This window comes from Macaca fascicularis, chromosome 15 (genome assembly GCF_037993035.2).
Source record: "Macaca fascicularis isolate 582-1 chromosome 15, T2T-MFA8v1.1".
NCBI classification, from domain to species: Eukaryota; Metazoa; Chordata; class Mammalia; order Primates; family Cercopithecidae; genus Macaca; species Macaca fascicularis.
Window position 1 is genome coordinate 97,120,067 of NC_088389.1, and position 17,964 is coordinate 97,138,030.

Here is a 17,964-nt window from a genome sequence, read left to right on the forward strand (position 1 = left end):
GCAGTGATGCATCTGCAAGTCCAGGAATGCCAAGGATTGTTGGCAACCACCAGAAACCAGGAAGAAGCAAGGAAGGATTCTTCTCCAAAGCCTTCAGAGAGAGCATGGCCCTGCTGATGCCTTGATTTCAGACTTAGCCTCCAGAATTATATAAGAAAATACATTTCTGTTTGTGGTAATTTGCTATGACAGGCCTAGCCACCCACCAGAAATGACATGTAATTTCACTGCCAGATAAAGCTGCCTTATAGACAATGGATAAGCATGCAATTTAAGGGACACAGGTGGTTCACCTTACCTTCACATCTACACTGTTGCTGGGAAGCAGGCCTAGATTCTCTTTCTGGCCCTCTCACCGATTGGACATGTAAACTTAGCAAAACAAAGTAAATTGTCCAGCTTTATCTTCTCCATCTATAAAACTGGGATAACATAATTCACCTTAAAAGATTACGATAAAGATTCTGGATAAAGTACACAGAGCACTTTGCAGACTGCTTGCACGCATGATGGCTAGTAAAATTACTAGGACTTCAGAAATAAAATTTCCCATACAAATCATCAGATTGTATTGGTGAGGATGGAGGTAGATTTCTATAAGGAAAAGAAACCCTGCTGGATTTGATCTTCCTTAGACACATTCTTTGGAAGTCATAATTAAAACATCCAACAGGAAAGACTGAAAGACTATGCTGGGGAACCAGTATCAGGTGTGTAGCTGACACAAACCTTGGCTGTGTTGATCCATTGGACTCTGGGGAGGGCCCATGCCTGGGTGAGGTGGTCGCATACCAGTGCCCTTCATGGATCCACAATGGATGTCTTCTACAATCCCCTTGTCATGTATCCCATCGATGGGCTGAAACATTTAAAGGACATCAGTTAGACACCTCTATAAGGGAAAACATTTCTATTTGGAGTTTTCAGACCCCTTCCTAAGTTCTTCAAAAGTGTGGCACAATCATTTACTACCCGTTCTAGAGTTAAAAAAAAGGAGACTAGACCAAAATGATCAGCAAACTATCTGTAAGTCAAATGTTAAGTCTTTAAACAGAGGATTTTTCTCTTTTTTTTTTTTTTTTTGGTAATATCGAAACGGGCAATGAAAATGAAGCCCTGGTCACAAGGTAGACAAATATAGGCTATTTTTCCATACCCTGGTAAGTAATCTTGAAACCTGTTATATGTTGAAGTTAGTCTGAAGTCGGAAGGAAGGCTGTTGGACACATCTGTGATGATCCAGTTTTTGGTAATTTTTCTCCATTGGAAGGAAAGGAATGATGGAAAGTGTAAAAGTTGAAACCACAGGGTTCCATGGCAGTTGGAAAGAGAGGAACAGACAAGACAGAGCCGTGAACGGGGGTGAACACTGAAAGGGAAAGAGTGTGCAACAGATAAAGCTATACTACAGAGGGAAGAGGAATGGAAAAGGTTAAAGGCACGGTTTGGAAATAAATAATGAACACAGGGGCTGGACCCAAAACTTGAGGCATAATATGTGACAGACGTGCAATAAACAGCTATTGAATCGACATTAATCCAATCCAGAATTGGGCAATGGAGCATGTGTTTGAAAAAGGAAAAGTCTATTCCTCCCCAAACTGTAATAGCAATTTTCAAAACAGCCTGAAAGAAATATTTCCAGGAGTTTATAGAAACCAAATGACTTCAAGCAAGAAAGTATGAGTGTTTGCAGTTTTGGAGAAAAGAAAGTTAATTTCTGCAGAGTCAAAAGTATGCACTTGAAAAGAAGAAAAATGTATCATAAAGAGGATGTTCAGAAGGAAAATGGGAAGAATCTAGTATAAAGAGTGTCACTGAGTCTGTTAAATAGTAATAATAGAGAGGAAATCAAAGCCACACAGCAGATGTATTTAGGCCACTTGTTTATTTATTTCCAGTAATGTTGAAAAGCAAAAAGCTGAAGCCTCAGAGGGAGAAGGAAGAATAAGAGAAGAAATAAAGCTGCCTATAAAAAGAATGGAAAATAGTGAAGGCATCTGGTCAGCAGGTGTGAGCTCTAAACCCTCACCCAGATCCTCATGCAGGGAACTATCTGAGGGGCTGGGGCTAAGAAGCAGGATGGCAAAAAATGCAAACCTCACAGAATGCGAGCAAAGCAATACAAAAAAGGGAGTATTTAAGAGGGTAGAGAGAATATGAGAAAGTGTAATAAAAATGCTAGGACATAAAATGAAGGGATCAAAAGAGATAACAATAAAAACAATCCAGGAGAGGCTGGGCGCGGTGGCTCACGCCTGTAATCCCAGCACTTTGGGAGGCCGAGGCCGGCGGATCACGAGGTCAGGAGATCGAGACCATCCGGGCTAATATGGTGAAACCCCGTCTCTACTAAAAATACAAAAAATTAGCCGGGTGCTGTGGCGGGCACCTGTAGTCCCAGCTCCTCCGGAGGCTGAGGCAGAAGAATGGCGTGAACCCGGGAGACGGAGCGTGCAGTGAGCTGAGATCACTCCACTGCACTCCAGCCTGGGAGACAGAGCAAGACTCCGTCTCAAAAATAAATAAATAAATAAATAAATAAATAAATACAAACGATCCAGGAGAAAAACACAAAACTGACCCAACACTCACACAATGAATTTTTAAGTGCTAAAGAACAATAAAGTTTAGCTAAGTATTTCCCTCACATTTTATCTTTCATTTTGAAGGTGAGATATCTTCAAATTATTCTGAAATTACGTAAGCCACTTAGAGGAAGGTTTACAAGTCATTGATCAGATCTAGAATATAGCTCCCAAATTAATTTAATCTCAACACAAAACAATTTCAGGACTTGCATATGTCAATACGTTCAATAGGTTCCCTGAAAAATATGACACAGAAAACAAGCAGCTTTATTTCTCTAGAGCTCTGACGAGCTAACAAATTTATCTGTTAAAAAAGGAGACAGAAACTAGGGAATGTTATAGGGATACCCATAATACATTGTTAAATGACAAAAAGGAAGTTTCAGAGTAAGTAACATTGACAATATGATTCTATAATAGTAAAAGTAACAAAAAAATTACACCAATATATACATATCTGTGCTTATACAGTATTTTTAATGAACACACAGAAAAGTAAGATAGAAAAAGCATGTACAACAAGCTGTTACTTGGAGTAAAGGTAGGATTATCTGTTTATGTCAGTATTGTTTTCCTTTTCAAAATAATCATATATTACTTTCCTGATTTGAAAAATCATCAAATTACAACATATTTAACAAAAGGATCTTTCCTTTTGGGCTCTGATGCCCTACCCTAAAACTGACCTGAAGTCCTACGTAACTAGAGGAAAGACTTGCTCTTTTCTGTGGTAATCTTTTTCTTTTAAGCCAGGATCTTCCACAGCTTGTCTACTGTAATGGTTCATTTTATGTGTCAACTTGACTGGGCCTCAGGTGCCTAGATATTCGATTAAACATTATTTCTGGGTATGTCTGTCAGGGTATTCCTGGATGAGATTATCATTTGAATTCTTAGACTGAATAAATCAGATTGCCTCCAGCAATGTCATGGGCCTCATCCAAAATCCATGGAGGGCCTGAATAGGAAAAAAAAAAAAAAAAAAAAAAGCTAGAGGAAAGGAGAAGCTTTCTCTCTGCCTGACTGCTTAAGCTGGGTCTTCTCCTGCCCTCAGACTTGAACTTACTACATTGACTCTTCGGGCCCTTTGGACTCAGACTGGAATGCACATCATCAGTTCTCCTGGTTCTTAGGCCTGTACACTCAGACTGGAACTATACCACAGGTTCTGCTGGGTCTCCAGCTTGGTGACTGCAGATAATAGACTCTCGGCTTCCATAATTGTGTAAGCCAATTCCTCATAATAAGTCTCTTGTTACATATATCTCTATCTCCTATTGGTTCTGTTTCTCTGGAGAATCCTAATGAATACACCTACTTAATGTCAAGAAGCAGCCCTGCCACCCTATCCACCTGTGATATCATCCCAAGGAGTGTAAAACCTCTATGTGTCTCATTAGGCAAAACGTTCAGGTAGTATGTAATGTCCTCAGATTTTTCCTGGCTATTGCTTACTTTCAAAGCAAACTGTCACAGAGGATCTTGTTTACTTTCTCAAAAGGCTGTTCTCTCTTCTTTGCATCTCCTGTGAAGGCATAATGCCAAATGGTACAGATATGATCATCCCCACAGCAACAATCCAAGCCTCATAAATAAAGGATAATTATAACCTTAGTCCAGAAACAAACAGCTGGACGTGAGCTCTGCAAAAATCAGAACCTTCTTCCAAAACCAGAATAAAACTGCTTCCCAGAGAGACAGCAATGTGCATTTTAAGGATTCCCTAGAAACTATTTAATTTCAATAAAGTCCTTTTCCAAAAATCCTTTAGATAAAGACTTTTTCCTTTTACTCTTTGGGATCTAATTTTTGTTAATAAATGTCAACCTTTTTAGGAAAGAATAATTTTCAGTATGTTCATTAGTGGATAAGTTACTTAACACAGATAGGAAAAAATAAGACTTATAGACTAATACACTAATTCGCCAAGACAAAAATACCTTCAACCCACAAATCACAGGATCTACTTGTCAGAACTGCACAGTCTATCTCAGTATTTTAAAAAGTCAACATCTGATCTTCGTAACTGGTGCAACATCTGTAGCAACAAAAGTACCTCACAATATGCGTTTTTAATAATATATGAGATACATAAGAAAAAGATCTTGCTTGATTTTCTTGTCAACAACAGTAGAAAGGGGGATGGGGTTATCAGAAATATTAGCCATCCACTTATCAGAAGTCGAGTTTGAATGGGAGAACAAACTCTTACCTTATGCATTTGATGCATGCTTTCCTGTGGGAAGTCTGTGGACCCCATCGTCGGCATAGGATGGGAGACACTCGGAGGTCCAGGACTTGGCCCCATCATGCTGTGGACGGAACCTGGGGAAGGTCCGGGTCCTGGACTGGGCCCAAGAATTGGCCCAGGGGAAGGCCCAGGCCCTGGCGAAGGCCCTGGGTGGGGCATCGCACCAGGGTCTGTGGGCGTGGACATCTACTTCTCCTGTCTCTGCCAGTCAGTAGAGTAATGCTAAGTTGAAAAGCAGAAAAAAGGCAGGCATGTTTTAAACATGATGTTAAGATCAGAATAAAACAGTTGTTAGCATTTGATGGTGCCATTTCTGTAACAAACATCAAACAGAGCTGCCCTGTCTATTCCAGATGTTTGAGTGAGTGTGATATACATCCATCTGCCCTAGTCTTTATGAAGACCACTTGTTTAAAAAAACACACACACTAAATGATTCCCCAGAAAAATATAAATCATCTAAGATACAAAAAGACTCACTGGAGAAACTCAAATTTAACACATAAGCAGAATTCTAAACAAGTTTGAAATTTATTACTTAAGTCAACAGATGCTCTCCATTACTTACTGCCTTGGACACCTTACAAGTCATTAACCCCCACAAACCCATTAAAATACAGAACCCTTTCAAAAGTATCCAACCAAGACTCATTTTCATAAGTGAGTGGGCATTCAAAACTTCAAGATAGTTAAACGGGGAAAAATACAATCTTCTAATCTGAGAATGAAAGAGAAGTCCCAATCATGAAAAAAGCAAAAGCTACAGGAATCAGACAAATATGGGTTCAAATACTCATATATGTAACTACTAGCTACTTTATTTAATGGTTCTTCTTTTGATATTTCAATGCAATGACACGTGTGAAAAACCCAGCTGTAGTCTCACCACAACAAATGGCCACCCTTACTTAGCACTGCTTTCCCCACCAACTCCACTCTACCAGAAGTGATCAGGAGGGACAGTTTAAGATGTGATCCTCTTGCCAGCTAATTAATTGAAGCAGAGACCCCTAGGACAGTTAAAACCAGGGATTTGGCTGGGTGTAGTGGCTCACACCTGTAATCCCAGCACTTTGGGAGGCTGAGGCAGGTGGATCACGAGGTCAGGAGATCGAGATCAACCTGGCTAACATGGTGAAACCCCGTCTCTACTAAAAATACAAAAAAATTAGCCAGGAGTGGTGGCGGGCGCCTGTAGTCCCAGTTACTCGGGAGGCTGAGGCAGGAGAATGGCGAGAACGCAGTGAGCTGAGATCACACCACTGCACTCCAGCCTGGGCAACAGAGTGAGACTCCATTTCAAAAACAAAAAAGCAACAACAACAAAAAAAAACAGGGATTTGTCCCAGACCTGGCCCTGGTCAAGAATCTTGAGAGAAGTCATCCATGACTACTGGATCAGAGCTCACCACAGACAAGGTGTGGAAATTCTGGTTCTACAATTTCAGCAAAACTATATTCCACCACCCACACTCTTAAGGCTTCTTGGCATCCCCATTGGAAATGCCTCATAGAGTGGGTACAACTGCATCTTGGATATGAGCCAGAATGAGTAAATAAGCTGTTTTTCACATTCTGATAGAGATCAATGATGCCAGCAAGATAGCTGAATACCACTAGCAACAGTAATTGCTCTATATTATGATGTTACCTTGGAGGCACACACCTGTACATGGAGAAAGTTCTTGCTGTCAACCTTACAAAGTACAGAATGACATACCCTAAGTGATTTGCTTACCCATTATTTAGTGGCAGAGATGGAATGAGACTGTGGTGGCCTAGTCACCATAGCAGGGCTCTTTACCCACAGGGGAATGACGGGCTGGAAGGGCAGTACAAAAAACACATTCTTTCCATTCCTAGCGACCCATCGCTCGCACTGAATCTCTAGAGTATGAGGGCCATGAAGGCAGGGCATGCTCGGTTTCCCTTCCACGTTCCCAGCACCTCAACCAGCATATAGTCATAGCTCAAAAATTATCTGATGAATCCACTGCAGAGGAAATTTCAAGGGCCAACTATTAATAAAATCAACTATTTCATTTTAACTTTAATTTTTCATATTTTTAGAGACAGGGCTTCTCTCTATTGCCCAGGCTGGAGGACAGTGGAGAGCTCATGGCTCACTGCAGCCTCAAAACCCCTAGGTTCAAGTGATCCTCCCCCACCAGCCTCCCAAGTAGCTAGGACCACAGGCGGCACCACCATGCCAAGCTAATTTTTTTTTTATCTTTTGTAAAGACAGAGTCTCACTATATTGCCCAGGCTGGTCTTGAACTCCTGGCCTCAAGTGATCCTCCCACCTTGGCCTCCCAAACCACTGGGATTACAGGTGTGAGCCACTGCAGCCGGCTTCAGTTAATTTTATAAATAAAAACCACAGAGCGGTCAGTGTTTGGGTTGTGTTCCCATAAAGATATCCTTAAAGTGTAGGCAAGAATTTAGGCCATTTTGACAAATAAATTAGAGCTAAAACGCAAAGCAGTCAAAGGCTACTTCAGAGTGATCATAAGCAGGGGATCAAAACAGGACGAAGGGAACCCAGTACAAGTGGCTTCTAAACAACAGAGGAGCCTCAACAGTGAATTACAGCCTTGAATTCACTAGAGAGCCCAATGTTATTATTTATTCTTTGTGATGAACAAAGCAGACGGAAGTAACTTTTTTTTTTTTTTTTTTGCTTTCCACCACCTCACACAGGTTCAGTCAGCATTTTAAATTTAGGAAGCTGACGTCAATTCAGTGCTACTACAAGATATAATGTTCTTTCATGTATATCAGCACGCTAATACACCCTTTTATTTTTTAGTGAATAAAAGGAAATTGCTTACTTCCTGTTACGGTTTACACTGAAATCAGCTTCAATAGGTATTACAGTAATATACCACGAGTTTGAACAATGAAGATACAAATACTGAAGTTAGTTAGGCTGATATTCCTACTTTTAATATAATTGATGCATATTAAATATGAAATTCTAATATATATTAGCCCATAACGCTACTCTCCGCTTGCATTATCATTTCCACCTGGGAATCTCAGAGAATGTTGTAATTACTCATATATAGTCCCATAAAAATGCTTCTCATTTTTTTGTTGAAGGAAACTATTAAAAATGTCTTAGAGGGAAAACAAGTTACAAGGGAAGTGGAAAATTACGGGCATATAATTGGAATGTTAATATAGGAACATGTTATATAGGAAACTAATAAGAAGAGAACCTCAGATGCCTGGACTTCAATGAATGTGTGTGGCTCAGACTAACAGTAAAGTTTAACAAATGAAGAAACTTAGCCTATGCCATATAACTAATGAATGGCAGAGATCTGGACTCTCATAGAACTTGATGTGATATTCACTGATGTCCCACTGGGAGCTGAGAGACCTGGGTTCTGGTCTCAGGGTCACCACCAACTCTGGGGCCCTGGGAAAAGTGCCTTTCCTCTGGGGTCTTGACTTCCTCCAGGCTCAGGATAGGAGTATCTCAAAGGACCCTTCCAGCTGTCCATCTATGACGTGATGCCTGCTGCCTCCAGAGCATCTTGAAGACTTCATCCAAACCTGTGTGTTGGAAAGTCCATTAATGGACTCCCAAGGCAAAATCAGGGCTGCCCTAGGATCTGCTGTGGCTACCATCACCCAAGTATACCCAAGAGGAGGACTCTCAAAGATGAGGTCTATAATCCTGGCCTCTTATTCTTCCTCTTCATTTCGGGTGGCAACTTTATTTTACAGTTCAGGTATATAATTAAACTTTCCCACAGTATGAAGAAACCTGGGGAAATAAATTAGAAAGAGGTGCTAGTCTCAAGCAGCACATCATTACTAAGTTAGTATGATTAAGGTTTAAAGTCCAGTATTGGTCAACTCCGCTTCTCCCTCACCAGCCCTGCTGGTATCCCCTGGACTCTCTGCCCCTTTCTTCTCCAAAGCACTAATGAGACAATAGAGATAGGGTGGTGATGAGAGCAGTAAGCATAGTAGGGTAGGCTGGAGGAGAGGGCCCAGATGGACTTCACAGGGCAGTGGTAGGTCTGCTCACATAATAACACACAAAATCTATTTTTATTTTGTGTTGGGAGAAGGAGGGAGTTTCACATTGTCACAGAAAAGAACAACCTGCTCCACAAGTATCTGTATGTGGCTAACAACATAATGACAAAAATGTATCTGGGGGGAGGGGGACACAGCAACCTCCCCATACACATGCATTGCTGGTCCCCATCCTCCCCTAGACCAGGACTCCCCGAGGACCAAACCACTATGTTCTTAGGCAAGAATTTCTCAGCAGTATACTCTGTCTTGATTTCATCCTTACTTCCCACTTTCCCACATTCACAACTAGAGACTGTGTGTTTTTAAAAAGAAGAGGCCCCAGAGGAACTTTCCAGAGCTCCAGACACCACAGTCATCCTCCCTCGGCCAAATCTCCATCCTCTGCCCTTAGCTGAAAGGCTCAGCACAGCCATCCGCGTATTAAAAGTTCGACTTCACGGAATTTTAAGGGTCACCACTCCAAAACTTGTGTCTTACAGTCTAATTGTAATCAACAGAAACACCAAAGACCCCCACATGTAGAGTAATATTTGAACACACCTATGTGTGTTTCCTAATAATTCTGGTGACTTGAAGAGACATTTCTCCACACCCCCATTGAAAAGATGACAGCAGTAAGGCAGAAAGGGAAAACATAGCTTCCCCAAAGTAACATCTGCAACAGGAGAGAAACCCCAGGCAGAACCTTTTATCTCTTGACTCCCAGTCCAACACTGAGCTACTACACGGATGAAGCAAGAAATGTTTTCACCAGGCCAGAGCGATGTGCAGGGTTAGAAAGTCGAAGACAAAGAAAAAAATGTCAGAAACAATGGGAGGGATATCTTGCAAGGACTAGGCTTTGGCTGTGATCATATATTAACTTATCACAGGCTAGAGAAGTAAAGAGAAGCCCTGAAATGTGAAATGAAGACAATGTCATAAACTGAAAAGGTCGACGATGTTTTAGTTACTTATTCCCTACTATACCGAGTATCTACCAGGTACAAGGCATGCAGCGGGTACAAAAATGAAGAGAAGGCTTACCCCACAACTCTGGAAGTCTGACAGGGAAATGAGACTTGTGTATAAGTAGCAACAAGAGAAAAATATTGAAAGATCCTATAGGACACAGAGGGGTACAGCTAATCTATCCAACACAGCCATAGAGTGGGAGACACTACTTTTAGCTCAGAGGGTAGAGGAGAGAAAGGAATTAGGTAAAGTGTAATGGAGAAGGTAGCATTTCAGCAAGGCCTTTACGTTAAAAAAAAAAAAAAAAAAAAAAAGTTCCCTAGAAACTTCTGGTTTCTAGTCACAGAGTTTAGGGAAGCACAGCAACCTTGACAATATCTCTTAAATTGCTCTTCACCAAACTTCATAAGAAAGCACAAGGAAATCTTGGATCTCCAGCCTGTCTTTTTTCGCTGCTCACTTTACAGAAAAACTTTGAGCTCCAGGTTAAAGGTGGAATATCAGAAATAAAAGTTAGGCCCAGTCCACATCTCTAAGAAGATCCCAGTCTTATTAGCGTTCTGGCTGTTACAGGAGAACTGCAAGGTTCAGGAGATAGTTAAGATAAGAGTTCTTTTTATGTCTGTTTGCTGATTCAGAACATCTCCCCTGACCTGAAGGGCTGCCTCTTGTTTTCTATGTGGCTTTCTCTATAAAGGAATTGATAATTCACCCACAAGAAGTAGCAACATCTTTAGAACTGGGCCTCAAGCACTGTTATGCTTAATGGGGAAGCAGTGCGGGGGTAAGGAGAACAGCAATGCAGATAAAGGAAATAAATCTACCCGAAGTTTCTTTTTTAGAGGCCAAGGTTGTCGGGATAAGCGGTGAAACATTACCAAGGCCCACACTGCTTCTTGGTCTGAGCTGTGCAACTTTAAACAATGCATAATGTGATTTATACCACAGATAAAAATCACACTTGGTTTTAAAGTTAACATTATAAGTTGCTCCATCAAGACCCTAGAAAATCATTGAAAACATTTCTTCAGCATTCTTGTGGTTATTCACGACACTTTCCCATTCGTTTCAAAGTCAAATATGTTTTTTAAAAGTTGTTGGATTAAAACTTTCCTCTGTTCCTTGGGCTTCTGTGAACTCTCCTTCATCTTTCAATCAGGGAAACAAATTAGGATGTGTGTGAGCTGCTGCCCTCACTTTAAATAAACTGCCTTGGGAACCGTCCTTGCCCAGAGTCAGACCTGGCAAAGGCTGTGAGGCAGCTCTGTGCACAAAAGAAGATAACAACAAACTCGGGCAGCAGCTAATTAGTCCCCCATGAACCTCAGACACTGCCTTAATAGGATCCTGCCTCTTAACATTACCACCCCTATAGATACCATGAGTTGCCATCTCAAAAGAGTCTACCTGTGATGCAATTTCATGGTCTTTCCATGAGGACTGGCAATGGTCCCACAAAGGAAGAATTGTTTTAAAAAGGGAATTTACGAGAAAACCCAAAGTGTTAAGAAACCCTTTAGCAAAGCATCCTCTACTCTAAGACTCATGTCCATTAGTTGTTATAAAGGTAATCACAGATGACTATCACTTTTAAAATTCAGTGGAACCCAAACTGCTGGGCAAACTGGTCAAAACAAAACCTAACAAACTAAAAAAAAAAAGTTAGTTTCAAATCATGACACTCTGAAAGGTAGTAGGTCATGTACATTTACACATATGCCTCTCTCTCCTAGGTTAGGCCCTTTTGCAAAGCAACCTCATTCTGGATGTTGATAAGAATCAACAATAGCCACTTCCTTTTCTGTCTGCCAAGATAAGTTTATTTATACTTTAAACATATAAAAAGAAGAGTCTGAAATACATACTTTAAAAATGTCTGGTTGAAATGGCACATTTTTACTGAAGAGTAAAACTCAACCATCATATGCTGAATGAAATAAAGTTATATGATAGGCACTCATTAAATGTCAACTGGCCCTGACTTTCATAGTAGCAACAATTCAACAATGAACTCCAAGTTCATTGCAGTTAAAATAGGTAACAGCCATTAATGATGTTAATATGCCTTTTAAAAAATCAACAAATGAGTTCATTTAACTTGAGTTTCAACCTCCTTACCTATAAAATAGAGATAATAGTAGCTGACTACAACTTCAATTTTGATACGAATCAAATAAAATATGAGATATAAAGATACCTTGTGAGCTATCATATGCTCGCATTATTGCCAGGATCCTTCTAACAGCTTAATTCCCACTCCGGACTTGAATCCACAATTTGCCAGATTAATCTAAAATATTGCTTTGTTCATGTATTCCCTTGCTCAAAACTTCTGAGACAAGCCTCCAATACAGATTGGGTAAAAGATTCATGCTTTAGCCTGCAAGTCAAGTCTTTCCACAATCTCCGACTTTATCTTCTGAAAATTCTCCCCAACTAGAACTTCTTGCTCCAGGCAACCAGGTCAAAACAGGTACATTGGTCTTTCCACGTTCCTTCAGGCCGGGTCTCTTGTGATCTCGGGGCTTTCTTCTGATCTGGGATGCTCAGATGCCACCACCCCCACCTCTGCCCTCCCCCTACAGCAACCTTATCCCATCTCAAAGACCTTATCTACCCCATCAACTCCAGAAAGCTCCTCCTGATCTCCCTCTCTGTGTATCACATGGCCCATGCACTTTACCATTTGTTATTTGTATTCAATATGCTATTATAAATACAATATTAAATGTTCAGGTACATTCTTCAAAACACATAAATTATCAATTACAGATCATCTGTTTTTTACAGAATTTTGGACTTTGCTTAATGGTCTTTTAGTATAGCACAACAGCAAGCCACAAAATAATTGTGAGTATTTGCGAAGCCATTTATTACACGCCCAGTTCAACAAAGCAGAGGGGGAAGATGGGAGGAGGCTTTCCTTCAGGACATGCAGTTTCCATGTGTGATAACGCATCTCCCAGTGGGATGGTAAAAACTGAAATATACCACATCAAGTAGGTAAAGAAATATAGAATCATCCTGAACCAGAAAAACGCATTTTAAGTGTAAACTGATATAGAATTTCCCTTGGAGAACCTGTAAGCCAATATATGATGTTTCTTTTTGGTTAGAGATTTTTACCATTTTTAAAGAATTTTGAATTCCAAATTCTGAATTTAGTCGTTTTTTTTTTGTTTTGTTTTTTTTTTAAAGGAGGGAGTTTCAATTATATTTAATGGTTTTCGAACTTTAAATATTATTTCAACTTCTGTGGGCCCCATTCATCAACTTACAAAACAGCCAGCCCATATTTAAATTAGGCCGGTTTCTAAAAAGTTTCTAAAATATTAGTGCTTGCATAGATGTAGATGATATATTGGCAAAAGATTGATACTTAAGGCCAGGCGCAGTGGCTCAAGCCTGTAATCCCAGCACTTTGGGAGGCCGAGACGGGCGGATCACGAGGTCAGGAGATCAAGACTATCCTGGCTAACACGGTGAAACCCCGTCTCTACTAAAAATACAAAAAACTAGCCGGGCCAGGTGGTTGGCGCCTGTAGTCCCAGCTACGTGGGAGGCTGAGGCAGGAGAATGGCGTGAACCCGGGAGGCGGAGCTTGCAGTGAGCTGAGATCCGGCCACTGCACTCCAGCCTGGGCGACAGAGCCAGACTCCGTCTCAAAAAAAAAAAAAAAAAAAAAGATTGATACTTAAATTGATACTAATCCACCTAAAAATACTATAGAATATTGTGATTTTTAAAAATGTTTTAAATCTTACAGGTATATAGCCAGATTATAATTGTTCAAATATTCTGGAAGTCTTAGCTATCTAACAAAATATCCTAATTCATACTAGGCTTCAATTATATAATAATGTATTACAAACCCAGAAATCCAAAAGGACATTATGTCAGAGTTTCAGGCCAAAATCTTGTATTCCATATCTAAAGCATCATTCCAAATGTGTAAATTAATGAGGTGGTTGTATCAAACATTCAAAAGACCAGCTATTTTGTTCCTGAATTTCACTGACTCTAGTCTATGTTTTTCTGAGGTATAATTATTCAAGCATCTTTAACGATATCTTTACAACTTTCACTACTTAAAAGCTCTCTCTCTCACATATCCTACACTTTCAAGAAAAAGTGCTATATTAACATGGGTAATAATAAAGTCATAATAAACAGTAAGAAAGCTGCAGTTGTACAAATCCAGGTTGCAAGATCCCATTTAACTTAATGATAAATATCTTATGTAAATAAATATGCTCTCTTTCATAATGACTCTGGCAGAACATAGTTTTAGACTCCTATACTCCCTTGTAAGTATAAAGTCGTAAGATTCTATATAGAAAAAATAATCACTCCAGGCCTTCCTAAATATGCTATCAAATAAATTACCACCATGTGTATTTTCTACTCACAACTACTTAGGGAATGACCCATGACTTTATTAACCGGCTAAAGGTCAGAGTCCCCTAATAAGAACTCTTCCAAAAGTGACAGAAAATTCACATCCTCTATTGGCCAAAAACATCTCCAAAACACAACATTTAAGGGGAGAAAAACAATTTAGAAGATAACTCTTTTACATTAAAAAGGAGAAATCAGAAATAGCCCCCAAATGTTGTTTTCATACTACGGAAATGTTCTCATCTGCTCACAAGAAATACAGCAGAAGAGAAATGTAACTCATATAGTTTTCTAAGGTCACTCATGTTAACCAAAGAATTTGTCCCTATTGTCCCTTAAAATCGTCTTGACCAGAAACAATAAGAATCAAATCTTAAAGTGGTTAAATCAGGTCCTACCAACACTCCTTCCACTTGCAAATGCTGGGAAATAGGCCTTAGTATTACATTTGTGACAATTCGGTTGCCCTCATGGCAGCATGTCAAGATGTCATAAATAGTGATTTATTATTTCTCTGGGGTATCAAAAAGCTGCTGACCTAAGAGAGTTTGACAAAGGCCTTGTTTACAAAGGAAGACTTCTAAAGGAGAAAAAAAAAAAAACAAGAAAACACTGGAGGACAGCACCACTTTTATAATTTATAAAAGTCTTCTTTTTTTATGCTCTTGCTGTAATGCATAATAATAAATGTCAAAATATTACAGTAATAGAAGAAGCATCACAATTAACTTTTAGAAAAGGATGTGATATGCTTTTATACTGGCCTGTAGAATGATTTATCTTAAACTTAATCAAAAAAAAAATTTTAAATACTTATCTGCAAAAGTGTTACTTTCTAGTTATACCATGTCAGGAATACTTTAAACAGAATTCAAGCATTAACAATATAATACAAGCCGAGGCACTTCTTTTTTTTTTTTTTTTTTTTTAATCAATTCTAAGCCTCAGGTGTTGGTCAAAGCACTTTTCAAGAAACTTGACGAGAAATGCTCAAAAACCACTTTACAAACGAACAAAAGAAAAGATCTAAGGCTGCTTTGAACATGCTCTTGTGGTGAATATTTTCTGTGAAACACCACAGTGCAGCTAGTCCTGATGCTGGGCTGTAACTGATATAAGTCATAAGAGAAAGGCTGCATTGAAGGAAGCCGTCCCTCCCCACACCCTCTTCAAGGGTTCTGATACCCCACATTCCTCATTCATTTTAAATGTTCTTTACAAAAATGGCATCTCTCTGATGCCCCCAAGGTAGATGGACCTCTGATCTACTGGGTTGTTTCTATTTTATTTTTTCCCCTCAGTCTACCGCAATAAGTATCTTTTGGACCTAACAGGTGTCTCTAAATCCCCTCTTTACAATAGCAAACATTTGCATTGTAAAGAAACATTTGAGGAAAAAAAGAAAGCAAGGCCAGGAGAATAAAAGAGCAATTAGATTCCTAAAAGAAAAAGTGTGTCTCATTTTGCATAACAATGCAGCAACTAGGATTCAAATCTGCCACGCCTCTTAACACTTCACCAATGTGCTAGAGGTAGCCTGGAAGCCTAAAATGCCAATGCTGGCTAATAAGCTTCTGGTAGTGGCCCCCCAGATAGCAGATGGAGAATATTACTGAAAATATTTGAAGGTTAATATGTAAGTATACACATACATAACATTGGGTATGGCTTTTTAAATTATTATTAGGGTTCTCAATGGTTTCTGAGTCTTTGGTGGTTAGATAGAAATTTTCTGCTACTCAACACTCAAGCAACAATCTCATTATTTATGCAAGCATTCTCTCTTCAGACAAGCAAGGCACAGAACCAGGTGTAAATTTTAAGTCTTTTGAAATGGAAGTTTGAAATTTAACTCGCTATTGGTAAGGCAGAAATGTTAAAAATAACCACTCGATGCAGTAAACAAACTGTGTATCCTTAATGTCTTCCTTGTGCTCTAAGAGTACACATATAAAGTCATACATGCCTACATGACGACCAGAAAGGAGACAATGATGACACCTCTCCAAAAAATTACTAGCCCAGGTCGCTTTGCTTTTACCAAAGCACCAACCTCCATCAGGTTAGGGAGGAGGAAAAAAAAAAAAGAGACAACCTTGCAAAACTCACCCAAAAGTTATATAAACAAAGAAGGGGAGAAGCCCAGTCTAGGCTTTACACCCATGTGCTACTAAAATTACATAACACCCGGTGCAGACATTGAATAAGGAATGGATTCTGCACAACACCCCCACTCCCTCGGCTCCCAAGCTTTCCTCATTCCCTTAAAAAATCCAAACGCCTGGCAAGAGCTAGTGGACGACTTTGAATATTTATTTTATTGCTGGAGTAAATCCTGCGAGAGTTGGAGGTACGTTTAGGCCCGAAGTTTGAATGTGCAACAGCCCCGGGGCGCAGCGACTCACACTCTCCGGACCCGGAGGAGAAAGAACTGACAAGCAACAGCAGCCAGCAAGGCCTTCTTCCCCCTCATGGTGCCTCCCGCTAGAAAGTTTTCCACGCAATCGATCCGAGGACAAGGAGCCCATTTCCCCCGCCTGCCTGACTTTGCAGGAAAGGCGAGCCGGGAGACCGGAGGGGGCTGGCAGGGAAAAAACTGGAAAGCTCCGCACACAGCCGGCGGCAGGGCTGCGCAGGCTCCTTACCTGGAGAACGCGGAACAAAAAGGGGCGCTGGGTTCGCGGAGCTTGGGGTGGCGGCGCGGCCGGCGGACAGGAACCGGTCTCCGAGCCGCAGCTCTAGGCCCGCGCCACAGCCCGCGGCCCGGCCCCCGCCGCCGCCGCTTCCTCCCTCGCGCGCGTCATGTCACGGCAATCAAACATGTCTGTGTGCTGTGTGCGCTTCGTTGCTGTGACTTCCTGATTCTCTGCCGCTCGCGCGCGCACACACACACATTCACAACCACATGCACACGCCACCCCCACCAGCCCTCGCCACCAAACCTCGCCTTGTCCTTCCCGGGCTCCAGGGGAGGGTGCGGGCAGGAGCAGCTGCCCGAGCCGCTGCTCCCGACGCACTAGCTCCTGCGCGCACAACACACTCTCACACTCGCACTCACACTCACGAGCAGACACACTCGCGCCGGCCGGGAGGGCGCGGAGGCTCGAGCCGCGGGAGCTCGCCGCCCCCTCCCACCCCTCCACCCTACTTAGCCGCCCTGCCAAACTTTTTTTTTCCTGCCTGATCCACGTCCAACTTCCCTCCACCCCACCCCCCAAGCAGCCCAGCCAGCCCCGCGCTCACCACCATCCGCAGCAAACGGCAACCCGGATAAAAATAATAATGCAATCCAGGCGGCGGAGGCGGAGGCGAGCGATCAGACACTGGCAGAAGGCGATTTCCCCGCGTGTACCGGAAACCGGCCCAAGTGCCCCGGCCAAGGCGCGGGTGTCCCCTGGAGCCCGCACTGCCGCGCCCCGCCCTGCGCGGTGTAACTGCGCCCAGGCTGCGAGGCCTGGTGCGGGGCACTGAGAGCACTGTGCTCCGTGTGAGCCCTGCGACCGGAGGGCGCCGAGGGGCTGGCGCGCCGGACCGGTTATTTAGGGAAGTGCATCGCGACACCTTTGCAAATGGCATGGCCGTGTTTTGCAACGCAAACGGGAGGAGGGAGGACGGCCGGGTGGAGGGGGAGAGCAAAGGAAGGGGTAAACCAGATTGGGATGGGAATAAAGCAAACTCCTGAGCAGGGAGCGAGAAGGAAGGAGTGCGTGTCAT

General features: G+C 41.6%; 1 protein-coding gene across 13 annotated transcripts in view; it reads right to left on the reverse strand.

The window, feature by feature from the left end:
- Positions 1-17,964, reverse strand: part of SMARCA2 (SWI/SNF related BAF chromatin remodeling complex subunit ATPase 2) — a 222,136-nt gene that overhangs the window by 161,674 nt on the left and 42,498 nt on the right. For 7 of the 13 annotated variants that reach the window (XM_045373183.3, XM_074017584.1, XM_045373185.3 and 4 more), the window contains 2 exons: positions 4,804-5,064; positions 730-859 (listed from right to left, as the gene is read on the reverse strand). In XM_045373183.3, coding sequence (XP_045229118.1) covers positions 730-859; positions 4,804-5,028 — 355 coding nt within the window. In that variant the 5' untranslated portion in view covers positions 5,029-5,064. Of the gene's footprint in view, positions 1-729; positions 860-4,803; positions 5,065-16,895; positions 17,356-17,493; positions 17,763-17,964 lie in introns of those variants that run through there. The other 6 variants (XM_074017586.1, XM_045373176.3, XM_074017585.1 and 3 more) reach the window with 4 other exon arrangements.